Source organism: Euleptes europaea, chromosome 13 (genome assembly GCF_029931775.1).
Source record: "Euleptes europaea isolate rEulEur1 chromosome 13, rEulEur1.hap1, whole genome shotgun sequence".
Lineage (NCBI taxonomy): Eukaryota > Metazoa > Chordata > Lepidosauria > Squamata > Sphaerodactylidae > Euleptes > Euleptes europaea.
The window spans coordinates 39,697,909-39,710,117 of record NC_079324.1 but is presented as its reverse complement, the minus strand read 5'-3'; the positions used below and the strand labels follow the sequence as shown (position 1 = coordinate 39,710,117).

The window sequence follows — 12,209 nt, the reverse complement described above, 5'->3', positions numbered from 1 at the left end:
GCTGCAATAGTTGGCCTTAGTCTGATTTGCCCTTTGTCCATTGGGCCAGTCCTCCTGCTGCTTGTCTTGCTCTGTCTTCCTTCTGTCCAGGGACTTTCATTGGGTGCTCCTGAGGCCTGGTCTCTATGGGACCTGTTTGCTCTGCCCAGACAGAGCTCAACAGATTTGCTTCCAGTATGGGAAGCTCACTCTTCTTCCATAGTGGAGAATGGAAGTTGAACAGCAATTAGTATTTGCCTAGCTTCATCCACAGAAGTTAAGAGTCTTCCTCAGGTAGCATTTTGGTCATCCCTACAACAATCCAGCAAGGCTGACCAGTGCTGTGTTAACCAAATACTACAGATAGGGATACAGAAGCTGCAAGACCAATGACTTGCCTAAGCTGCTCAATGAGGTCATAGCAGATGTGGGATTTGAACTGCCCATGCCACAAGATCTGTCTTGGCCATTTTCTAGAGTGAGACCAAGAAAGTGCAACTTCCCCTTCCCACTCATTCCCATTAAGCCCACCTATTCCCCACCTGAGGAACAGCTCTCTGGATGCAAGGCAAGAAAGAGAAATGCTTGCATAGTCCCACCAGATGTGTACAAACATGAAGGGTGTTGTTATGAATCTTTCACCCATTTTTCTCCCAGCTGCTCAAAGTATTTCCAACTCCTGTGACAATAAAACAGAGAAAATTGCAGGATGTGTTTGAGCAAAGAGGAAGGGGTGGAGAAGGTGCCCAGTTCATCAGAAGTTATGCCCAAAGCTGCCTTTTGATGCTCATCCATCAACAGCTGGCCTGCATCACAGTCCCACTGATCGTTTGACAGCCCAGAAAATGTAATAATCTCATGACAAAAGCAAAATTTGGGAAGCAACTGTGCAGAAGGGCTTTGAGCGTGGCTGTGGTTCTCCCAGGTTTCTCACACAAGCCTCTCCCCAGACCTTTTAACTCAATATCAGGGACCAAATCTTTTTCTTTTTTTTAAATAAAGGTTTTACCCCCACCCTCAGGCTTTCCTAGGCAGGTCTCTCTCTACAGCAGACAGATGGGAAGACTATCCTGAGTGTGCAAGCCTGTCTGAGCATCCTCCCCCTCTGAAAACTCCTCACCTGTTCTCTTATGCTGGGGAAAGTGGATGGATCCCTTTGTTTTAGGACCAATTGCACCAGCTCAGCAGTGCACAGGGCTCTCCGAAGCAGCAATAATTGCCATTTTGCACATTCTACAGATTCCAGAAGTCCTCCATGACAAATATAAACCTGCCACAAAATAGCAGAGCGCATTCTTCATCCTGAGTTCCCCAAGGGAGTGCCTATTTGCTATTTTCTTACTAGGAGTGTATATTTGTGGAGCAGCTGGGGTTTGCAAGGGGGTTCTCTTGACCTTGGAGCAGCTGGTGGCTGGAATAGGATGGAGGGGTACCATGACCTTCTAGTCTTCCTTTCTAGCACGTGAACTGCTGTTTCAAGAACAGCAGGGCCAGAGGTGCACAGCCCATGCATGGAAATGGTCTGCAGATTGGCAAAACTCCAGACAAAGCTTGGCAGAGTTCCAGACAATTACCAGCCCCACAAAACCCTCTTAACTGGGTGCTCGTAGTAGCCCATTTCACCAAGAACTGCAGGCATCTGGTGTACGAGAGATGCTGAGCAGAGACCAAAAGCAATATAAATTACAAGAAGAAAAAGGAGCGTTGAACAGTGAGGAATCCCTTCTGGGAAGGGGTGGGGAGGAATGGTTGGTTGCAATCAACAATTTTGCTTTGCTGCAAGGACTAGCTGAGCAGCGCACAGACTTTTAAGATCTGAGGGGGGAAAAACAGGTTTTTAAAATCAAAGGTTCAAAAGGTATGTGAAACGGTGCCAGACTTGGAGATCAGAGAAAGGTATGTCACTGGTCACTAGGCATGCCATGGACACTGGCCAACCTCTGCCATTAACACTTGATTAACCACTGTCTGCACAGTGGTTGCAAATGTTTTTGCTGAGAGGAGGGAAGAATTATATGTTCCCAGTGCCTAATCTGGAGAGTTTGAGAAGTGCTGGGAATCTCCCATCTGGGAGTCTCTGCACCACTGCCTCGGCATTGGTTGTGGCACCAAAACGATGTTTGCTTTTCAGGTGTGTATTTCAGCCAAGAAACCTGTTGTATTCTTAATGCACTGAGTGCCTTCCCCTCCCTTGCACAAGGTCAGGAGAACAGAGGCCGCTCCCTGAGGCAGGAACAAACAGAGCCTGCAGGTCAGGGCTGGGCTGGAGTTAGAAGAATAGGGAGGCCTGGGAGCCAGGAACCACGAGCCAGGCAGGGCCTTCTTTGGTTACCTGGCATTTCCTTTCAGATGTCCACACATTGCAATGAGTTGGTAGAAATGAGCATTGGCAGATGGGGGGGGGGGGTTTCCCACACATAGGAACATATGAAAGGCCATGCTGGATCACACCAAAGTCCATCATGTCCAGTAGTCTGATCACATAATGGCCAACCACGTGCTTCTAGGAATCCCACAGACAAGATGACTGCAGCAGCACTGTCCCGCCTGTGTTTCAAAGCACCTAATAGGCATGCTTCTCTGCTCTTGGAGAGAATAGGTATGTATCATGACTAGCATCCATTTTGACTTATAGCCATAGATAGCCCTCCATGAACATGTCCACTCCCCTCTTAAAGCCATCCAAGTTGGCAGCCATCACCACATCCTGGGGCAGGGAGTTCCACAATTTAACTATGCGTTGTGTGAAGAAATATTTCCTTTTATCTGTTTTGAATCTCCCACCCTCCAGCTTCACCAGATGACTCCACATTCTAGTATTATGAGAGAGGGAGAAATGCTCCTCCACTCTCTCCATACCATGCATAATTTTATAGACCTCTATCATGTCTCCCCTTAACCGCCGTCTTTCCAGAGGTATCAGACCCCGGCGGGCTTTATCTGTAGTGCTATCTTCCCCCTTTTGCAATCATGTCCTAGAAATTCACTTAGCACCCCTCTCCCAAGCTGAGATTCCTGAGCAGGGCCCTAGGGGGAAACAGCACGGCTTAGAAGGGAAACCAATCAGCAAGCCCTCACCGCGCTCTGATTTGTCATTCCAGAAGTAAAACAGGCATTTTTTCTTTCATGACTCATGAGGTTGTATGTATGAGAGATGATCACATTACAAGTTTGTGCGAGGCCCAGGAAAAATGATGCCTGGGCTCTGCTCATGGGGCTCTGACAGATGCCTGGCTAGGAGCCCCCAATCATGCCTGCTTTCTCACTCTCCTCTGGGCACCATCCTCAGCTGCATGGGCTGGTGGTATTTACTACCTATCTATTGCGTGGCAGCAGCGTGATGTTTGCACAGTCCAAATTTCCTGGCAAAGGCAAGGGCGCTTTTGGCAGGACCTTCCTATGATATCTTTGCTCTCACTCCCCCAGGTTGCCCTGCAGGAGTCAACAGCACTCTCTCTGCAATTAGGTTCCTGTCTTGGCCCTCTCTCCTTGGGTCAAAAGTGCCCCAGGTGCTGCTTTACACCCTTCTTCTGGGATCCCCTTGTTCTCCTACAAAGACCCCAAGAATCTGGCCAGCAAGCCACTGTCAGCAGAAAAGCTCTGCCATGTTCCATGCCGAAGTTTTGGCTGCCACTCATATCAAGGAATAGCAACCTGTTCTGCCTGCACTGTGCTTATTTGAATAGCCAGAAGCCCAATTTGTGCCTCATGTTCATGGCCCCAGGTAGCAGGTGAGTTCTTGTCCTTTGCTCGCTCTCAAATGTGTTCTTCTGGCCTGCTCAGACCAAAAACGTTCTTTGCCACACCTTTGCACACCTCTCTTCAGGCACCCAGAATTGACTGCAAGCCACTGGGCTACAGCCAGTTTGTCCCACAAAAGAGACCTCCAAAGGCAGGAAGAGACCAAGAACACGTTTGGGGAGGGGAAGCTGGCTAAGCAAGAAATAAGCACTGCAGCCAGTGTGGAGAAGTGTGACAAGGCCCAGCCTCGCTTCTTGTTGCTTCACCTCCAGTTCCCAGGGCTCGGCCAGAGGTCTCGTTAAGTGATCGGTGAAAGTTAAAGGTAGTCCCCTGTCCAAGCACCGGGTCATTCTTGACCCATGGGGTGACATCACATCCCAACGTTTACTAAGCAGACCATGTTTATGGGGCGGTTTTGCCACTGCCCTATACTTTACCCCCAGCAAGCTGGGTACTCATTTTACTGACCTCGGAAGGATGGAAGGCTGAAACCAATTTCCTGAAACCAACTTCTGTCGGGATCGAACTCAGGCCATGAGCAGAGCTTTCGACTGCAGCACTGCAGCTTGCCACTCTGCGCCACGGGGCCCTTTTTATTAAGAGATCCGAGTGATGTTTATTTTATTTATATCCCCTCCTTTCCCAAGGGCGTTAGGCTCAGGGCGGTGAACAACAATACATCCAACATACATATAAATAATCTTAAAAGCAACAAATCACCTTCCCTTCCCCTCCCCACAACAGACACCCTCTGAGGTAGGTGGGGCTGAGAGAGCTGTGACTTGCCCAAGGTCACCCAGCTGGCTTCATGTGGAGGAGTGGGGAAACAAATCCAGTTCACCAGATTAGCCTCCGCTGCTCGCATGGAGGAGTGGGGAATCAAACCCGGTCCTCCAGATCAGAGAGAACCTGCGATTACGTAACTTTTATTAGGACTTAGGCGATACTAGAGATGCAGTGATAAGGAATCTGGCCGAGTTAACCCAAATAGATGAACAGAAATTGGATCACGCAGCAAACAGAATTTATAGGATTCCCCTACCGGCAAGGCTGAAGAAAACTAAACCAAGAGATGGGATGATTACCTTCTAAGATATCAGGATGAAAGACGCAATCATGAAACTTCACCATGACCAGCCGATGAAGGTAGGAGAAACCACCCTGATACTCCTTAAAGAGATTTAATGTCTGGTTCCCAACCTTTTTTTGACCAGGGACCACTAGGACTTTTTTGTTCGGTGCAGGGACCCCAAGGTTCAAAACAAAAATTCCGAGAATTTGAAAATAAACTTTAATCATAACTGTTAGTTAAACATTAAACTTAGAATAATGTTTGAATAGATATTTTATAATAGAGAACTTTTAATTGAAAATATTAATTTATTATGGGTTTATAGCTTTGTTTTGCGGACCTTAATTTAGTTCTCGTGGACCCCTGGGGGGTCCCCGGACCCCCTGTTGGGAACCAATGACACATCTGTAAAGATTTTACTGCAACATGGTGGACATGAAAACTCCGAACCACCGCTCTTAACCACTACACCACGCTGCGCGGAGGAGGAGCCGCCCGGGAGGAACCGCCACGAGTCACAAAGCGACGGCGCACCTGCCCCGCGGTCCCCGTTCCCGGGAGGGGACGAGGGGGCGTGGCCTGGGGGGATCCCTCCCCCTCCAGCGGAGTGACCGGAGCCGACAGGCGCATGCGCAGAGGAGCCGGCCTCGCTGGGGTCCGCACGGTCGCTGCTGCTGGTCAGCCGGGGAGAGCGGAGGAGACGCGCGTCGTCCCAGAGCCGCCCGGGTCCGGGCCGGCCGAGCAGGTGCGCTGCGGGTGGAGCGTGCCGGGGGCCTCCCGGGGCCTCCGCGGGGCGGCATCCTCCTTCTGGGGCTGCAGCGTCACGCCTACGCCATCCCTCTGCCGTCAGTTCAAAGGCGAGGGTTCCCCGGGCCTCGAGGCTGCGGTCTGCCCCGCGCACCTGCTGCCTGCGCCCCGGGCTCTGCGTGGGGATAGGGCGGGAAGTCGAGCCTTTGTGGCTGTGCCTTGCCCCTGGCTGGGGTTTCCAACCTCCAGGTCGCAGCTGGAGATCTCCTGCTGTTGCAACTGATCTCCAGCGGATAGAGGTCAGCTCACCTGGAGAATGTGGCCGCTTTGGCCATCGGACTCTATGGCGTTGAAGTCCCTCCCCAGACTCCGCCCTCCTCAGGCTCCGAAGGGCCTGGCAACCCTACCCCTGGCTCATGCCCCCCTCCCCTCCCCTCCCCTCCCGTGCCTCCTCGGTGCCTCCATCAGAGCTGCGCCTCCCAGCTTCCAACCTCAGATTAGAATCTCATGGAAAGGGGTGGGGGAGCCTCTTTGAGTTTCTCATCTTTGAGGCAGGCTGTGTTGTGTCCCCTCCCACTCCGGGAGTTGCCCTTATCCTTGTTCTGCCAGGAGAGCATGTAAACCCCCTGCACCCACCCCACTCCTTCATCTTAACTCTTTGGGTCTCTTTGTCAGCATGGTGTAGTGGTCAAGAGCGGTGGTTTGGAGCGGTGGACTCTGATCTGGAGAACCGGGCTTTGATTCCCCACTCCTCCACGTGAGCGGCGGAGGCTAATCTGGTGGACTGGATTTGTTTCCCCACTCCTACACACAAAGCCAGCTGGGTCACCTTGGTCTAGTCACAGCTCTCTTAACCCCACCTACCTCCCAGGGTGTCTGTTGTGGGGAGGGGAAGTGACAGTGATTGCAAGCCAGTTTGATTCTTCCTTAAGTGGTAAAGAAAGTCGGCATATAAAAACCAACTCTTCTTCTGGTTGCAGGCCGTTGCCATGAGTGGGAAGTCGCTGCTGCTGAAGGTGATTCTCCTGGGCGATGGTGGCGTTGGGAAGAGCTCCCTCATGAACCGCTACGTCACCAACAAGTTTGACTCTCAAGCTTTCCACACCATCGGGGTGGAGTTCCTCAACCGGGACCTGGAAGTGGACGGGCGCTTTGTGACCCTCCAGATTTGGGACACGGCAGGCCAGGAGCGCTTCAAGAGCCTGCGGACCCCCTTTTACAGAGGGGCAGACTGCTGCCTGTTGACCTTCAGTGTAGACAACCACCAGAGCTTTGAGAATCTGGGCCACTGGCAGAAGGAGTTTGTCTGTTATGCCAACGTGAAGGATCCTGACCACTTCCCTTTCGTTGTGCTGGGCAACAAGGTAGACAAGGTGGAGAGGCAGGTGACCACCGAAGAAGCCCAAGCCTGGTGCTTGGAAAATGGAAATTACCCCTACCTGGAGACCAGTGCCAAGGACGACACAAACGTGGCCGTGGCCTTTGAAGAAGCTGTTCGGCAGGTGTTGGCTGTGGAGGAGCAGCTGGAGCACTGCATGCTGGGCCACACCATTGACCTTCACTCTAGTGCCAAGTCGGGGTCTTCGTGCTGTTGAGAGCAGCCATGCAACAGAAGCCAGATCCTGGAACCAGGCACCCCGCAGTAGAGGTTCTGGAGAAGGCCCTTAGAATGTAGCCAGAAAGGGCAGAAAGGTGGCCCAGAGACAGTCGGAGGTAGCCATTCCTCTCTCTTAGCATACCTAATATAATGGGCGCAACACCAGACCAAATAGAGTTGTTCTATGGGCCAGAGCTGCCAATGAGGTGTGTGGCAACCACTGTAGACATTCCACAAAGTATTTTATGAACTGGAAAATTATATTCTGCTGCCCTTCAGGATGTTCCTAAGGTTGCTGGGGGAAGCCAACAAAAGAGCAAAAAAAAGTCGCTGAGCCAGAGTCCCATAGCCTTGAATATTTCTGGTGGTGCTGAGCATAGGAGTAACAACCCCACGGTTTGCCTTTTTAGTATGAGGATTGGGTGGGAATAAAAGAATTGTGGGAGGGTGGGCTGTTAGAGGGGAGGCTTAGGGCCTAGGTGTGTGCATACATGCCCAGGGAAAGCGGGAGACACTGTTTGAGGGCACAGTTGCTTGCAGCTTGGCATTTCGCAGGGCAGTGATGGTATTGCCTGGTGCAGAGGCTAAACACCCCCATTCTTTTGTTTCTTTCCCTCCTGACCTTGCCTTTTCTAGCTTGTTCCCTCTGCTCTGCTATGGAAAGCACCATCCTTCTTTAGTCTTCTGAAACCCCTTGGGCAGAGAATGGCTTTAGTGAGCAGCACTCAGTGGCGCACACTGCAAAGTTGTGAGCACACTGGATCTTTGAAAAGGGAGCTGTGTGTGTGTGTGTGAGAGAGAGAGAATGTGGCAGCCTCTGGGCATCATTCCTGTCCTGTGCTTCCTCCTTGCCCTGGATGTGCTGTCTACCTGAATCATGGGGCATCTCCATGTGGAGCCTGTGTTTCACCTCTCAGAAAGGACAGTCAGATTTTCCGTGCAAGCAAGGAATTAGATCCCAGATATGGATCTTTTGTGGAATCCCTGTGGCAGTTTCCTAGCATCCTCCTCTCTCTGATAGGAATAGAATTATTAGGGGTGTTTTGAAGGTTCCTCAGCAGCTGGATTTCTCTGTGGTGTCTGAATAGAATCCATGCCTTCTCCAGGTTAGGCTGTGTGTTTACTTCCCTCCCATCAGGGAGGACTAATTTTCCTTGGGGGAAGAGGTGGGGGGCAATCCAAAGTTTCTTCAGGACCTGCTGTGGTTCCAACATTGGTTTGGTCTTGGGCAGGCTGTGATGGGAGTGGAATACTCCAGGCCCCTGCTGTGATCCTTCCACACTTCATTGCAAAGTTTGAGGGCAGCTGTCCAGTGGTGCTTGAAAGCGGCTGTGCTTTAGACAGGAAAATTCATAGACGCATGGAAGCATAGAGTTGGAAGGGACCACCAGGGTAGCCATGTTAGTCTATTGTGGCGAACTCAAACAGAACCCAAGTGGCACTTTATAGACTAACACGCTGGAATCAATGTTGTTAGCATTTAAGGTACCACCAGACTTCTGCTTTATACAGGAAACTCTGAGTTACAACCCATGAATTGGTGTCATTGCTCTCAGGTCAGCTGCATTTCCCCTACAGCCTTGAATTACGCCTAACAGCAGTGGAGCAAAAATGCAGCAGCTGTCCAAGGGGAGAATTACCCTGCCAAGGCCCCAGAACAGCTGTGAGGGGTCACAGCCACTGGGGCCCCTCTTCTGAACATATTCTGCTAAGCAGCGGCTTCATTTGCTTGGTAGCTTGTAATTTGATGTCTCTTCTGTTCTCCTCTGCACAATTAGTGCCATGAATTGGCCATAAAAATGCTAAGTGATAGGCGTGCACCCTCTGCAGGAACTCCTGGAAATTGTCACCCATCCTTGCATGGAAGAACATGCCTGTAGGTACAAAGCTATTTCAGTTTTTTTGCTTAAAAGGTCTGAGACCAGAGAACCTTTCCTGCGGCAAATAACTGGCAAGTTTGTGTATGTGACTCTGAAGCCTCCTCTCCAACCCCAGAGACTGCTGGTCTCTCGTCTTCTGTCTTTGGTCTTATAGTAATTTATTACCCATTTTAAGTGCTTTTAATTGCCCAGTTGCAGTTGGGAGCTGAGCTGAGCAGGGCTTGTTTCTGAAGTGACCCAGGTGTTGGTGAGAGCTCAACTTCTTTTCTTGTAGATCCAGTTGGGTGCTATTTTGACGCATGCAACCCTCTGGGCTGTAACCTGTGGTGTTTCCCACTGAAAAGGCGGCGATTGCTGTGGGACTACCCTAGATACCAGGGATAATGCACATTATAGGTTGTCCAGAGTGTGTGTTGACCAAACTGGGAAAATGTCCAGTTAAGTGAACCAAACCACGTGTGTTAATACTTTGTGAAGTCAGAAGTATACACTTTGGCACCTTCAATTACTAGATGTTTCTGTTTATGTCCAGATCCAATATTGTGTTGGGTTTGTGTATTTTTTACATTCTTTTTTTTTAAATATAGCATTTTTAGTGCTTAATAATTTATTTCAGAGTGCAACTGATGTCTACTGGGAGACACACGGCTGAAGATCTTGCTTTGCAAGGCCTTATTCCCAATTGCTTGCTTCACCCGTCCAGAGATTCTCTTCCTCTCTCTCTCTCTGACTTTCTCATGGGTGCTCTTGTACTTTAGAGGAGACTGGAATATAAAGAGGCAAGACTGAGACTTGATGAAGCCAATAAAACGTGAATGTATTTAAGGGAATGATAAACCTCCTTCCTTGTGTTTTTGTTCATAAAAAGAGCACATGAAAAGAGCAAGTCCATGGCGAACCATAGCCAGTTTCACCAGGTGTGCCTGATACCTGTCTGGAAACCTCTATGCTTGCACCCAAATCTAGCAGTGGTGTGGTCTTAGCTGCCTCCCCACATTGAGATCCAGCATGGAGAGCAGGTAGAAGTAAAGACTTAATGGGCGATGGATTCTGTGAGATTTCATCCTCTGGGTACTTCAAGAGGTCGGAGCACCTTCCTGCACAGAAATGCTGAAGCATCTGGAGCTGTTCAGTTTAGAAAAAAAGATGACTGGGAGAGGAGGACATGATAGAGGTTCACATAATTCCACAGAGCACATAAAAACTGGGTACAGAGAACTATCTCCCTCTCCCGTGATCCTAGAATATACGGGCACAGAATGACACTGATGAGTAATAGGTTCAAGACAAGCAAAATACTACTTCATGCAATGCATAATTGAATGATTGCACATATTCCTGGAGGATATCCATGGTTGAGTCATGGTATCTAATAGGAACTTAGATGCTGGAGGCAGTAACTCTCTGAATATCAGTTGATGGGTTTGGTTTACATGGTTTTCATGCCGTGCTTATAGTCCTTCTGGGGCATCTGGCCACTGTGGGAACCAGGGTGCTGGACCAGATGGAGCATTTCTCTGATCCAGCAGGGGTTGTCTTATCGTCACTGTTCCATATAAATACTTAAGGGGTAAATGCTGTAAATTAACCAAACTTTAATACATTACAAATAGTTTTTAAAAATCCATTAAAATCAAATGTGTTTTTGCCAATAGGCCTTCCTTTAACAAATTGTTAAAGTACACACCATAAAATAAAATTATTTAAAATACAAAATACAGCATTTCTGCAATAGATTAGGACCTTCATGAATAATTTTTCAGATTGTTGTTAGTGCCTGGTCTAAATATCTCAGTAAGCAAGGTCAGAAAATATCGTAGCTCTATAGTGTGCATATCCACATTCAGGGCTGTATCTTGTAACAATCTGAAAAATTATTCTCGAAGGTCCTAATCTATTTCAATAATGAAGGGGGATTATTTAGTTAATGAACTGGCCCTGCTTTTTGTGTGTGTTTTAGAGCTTGGTCAGAAATGCTATATGTTGTATTTTAAATAATTTTACTTTGTGGCGTGTATTTTGATGATTTGAACCACTGAGGAAGCCCTATTGGCTGAAAAGTGTTTGGGTTTAATGAAACTTTTTTTTACTGTTTGTAATGTATTAAAGTTTTATTAATGTATCACATGTACCCCTTGAGTATCCATTCTGCAATTAGTCTTTTTGTCAACCTTCTTGGTTACCTGGTTTTTCTGGGTAGAAGATTTCTTCTCTGTGCTAGAGGGTTCCTGGTGGATTTGTGCTTTGGTTTGAACAAGGAGGCTTAGCTGCTCATTCCAACCACAAGGAGGAGATTGAAGATCGGGGTCTGGAGCTTTAAGGTGCTACAATCAGGGTTGAGTCTCTGGATATCTCAGCCTATTTTTGGTAAACCTCCACAACATAACTGCTGGCTGATCAATACATCTGAGGCAGGTGAAGTCCCACCATCCCTCTATAATGGGGTTAGACCTCCTTAGCTTGAGCCTCTTTGCTTTTCTCATTCTTATGTACTCAGAACCTGAATGAGACATCTTGTTGCAGTTAATTTCTTGCTGAATTGGCTTGTCTTTTTGTCAATTGAAGAGTGATGGGGTTATCCCTAGGAAGAATTTGACTCTGAATTCTTGAGATTAATCCCACTAATCAGTCAGCTCCTGCATTTCTCTCCCCACACCCCATACCTTCTAGCTGTCTGGCTGTTGGCTAGACAGCTGAAGGCTGTTGAGCTTTGCTACAGCAGTGGACCTAAAACTATAATCCCAAGATACGTTGATTATTTTATTGCATCATGGCAGGCTCTGGTGCAGGAGACTAGAAGGTGCTGAAAGCACAAAACATTAATTTATTTGGGATAATTATCTGCCTCTTTCTGCCTAGAGGTACCTGAAGTGCCATGCAGTGTATTCAAATGCAATACTCTCAACTCTAGGGATCATTCTGTACAGATAGCCATGAGCCCACAACAGAGTGGGTGTGATGGTCACTGGGCACTTGCACACATGCCGAATAATGCACTTTCATTCCATTTTAACGATCGTTTGCAAGTGGATTTTGCCATTTCACACAGTAAAATCCATCTTCAAAATGCTTTGAAAGTAGATTGAAAGTGCATTATTCGGCATCTGTGAACGTGCCCATTGTTTAAACGAAGAAGCCGTGAGCTTGCAGACATGAAAGTGACATAAGGCAGTGTTGTCTGTTAAATTTATAT

General features: G+C 48.4%; 1 protein-coding gene across 1 annotated transcript; it reads left to right on the top strand.

The window, feature by feature from the left end:
- Nucleotides 1–6,523: 6,523 nt before the first annotated feature.
- Nucleotides 6,524–7,219, top strand: RAB9B (RAB9B, member RAS oncogene family). Its single transcript, XM_056859595.1, has one exon. The coding sequence runs from the start codon at nt 6,529–6,531 to the stop codon at nt 7,132–7,134; it is 606 nt and encodes a 201-aa protein (XP_056715573.1). The 5' UTR covers nt 6,524–6,528; the 3' UTR covers nt 7,135–7,219.
- The last annotated feature ends 4,990 nt before the right edge of the window (nt 7,220–12,209 follow it).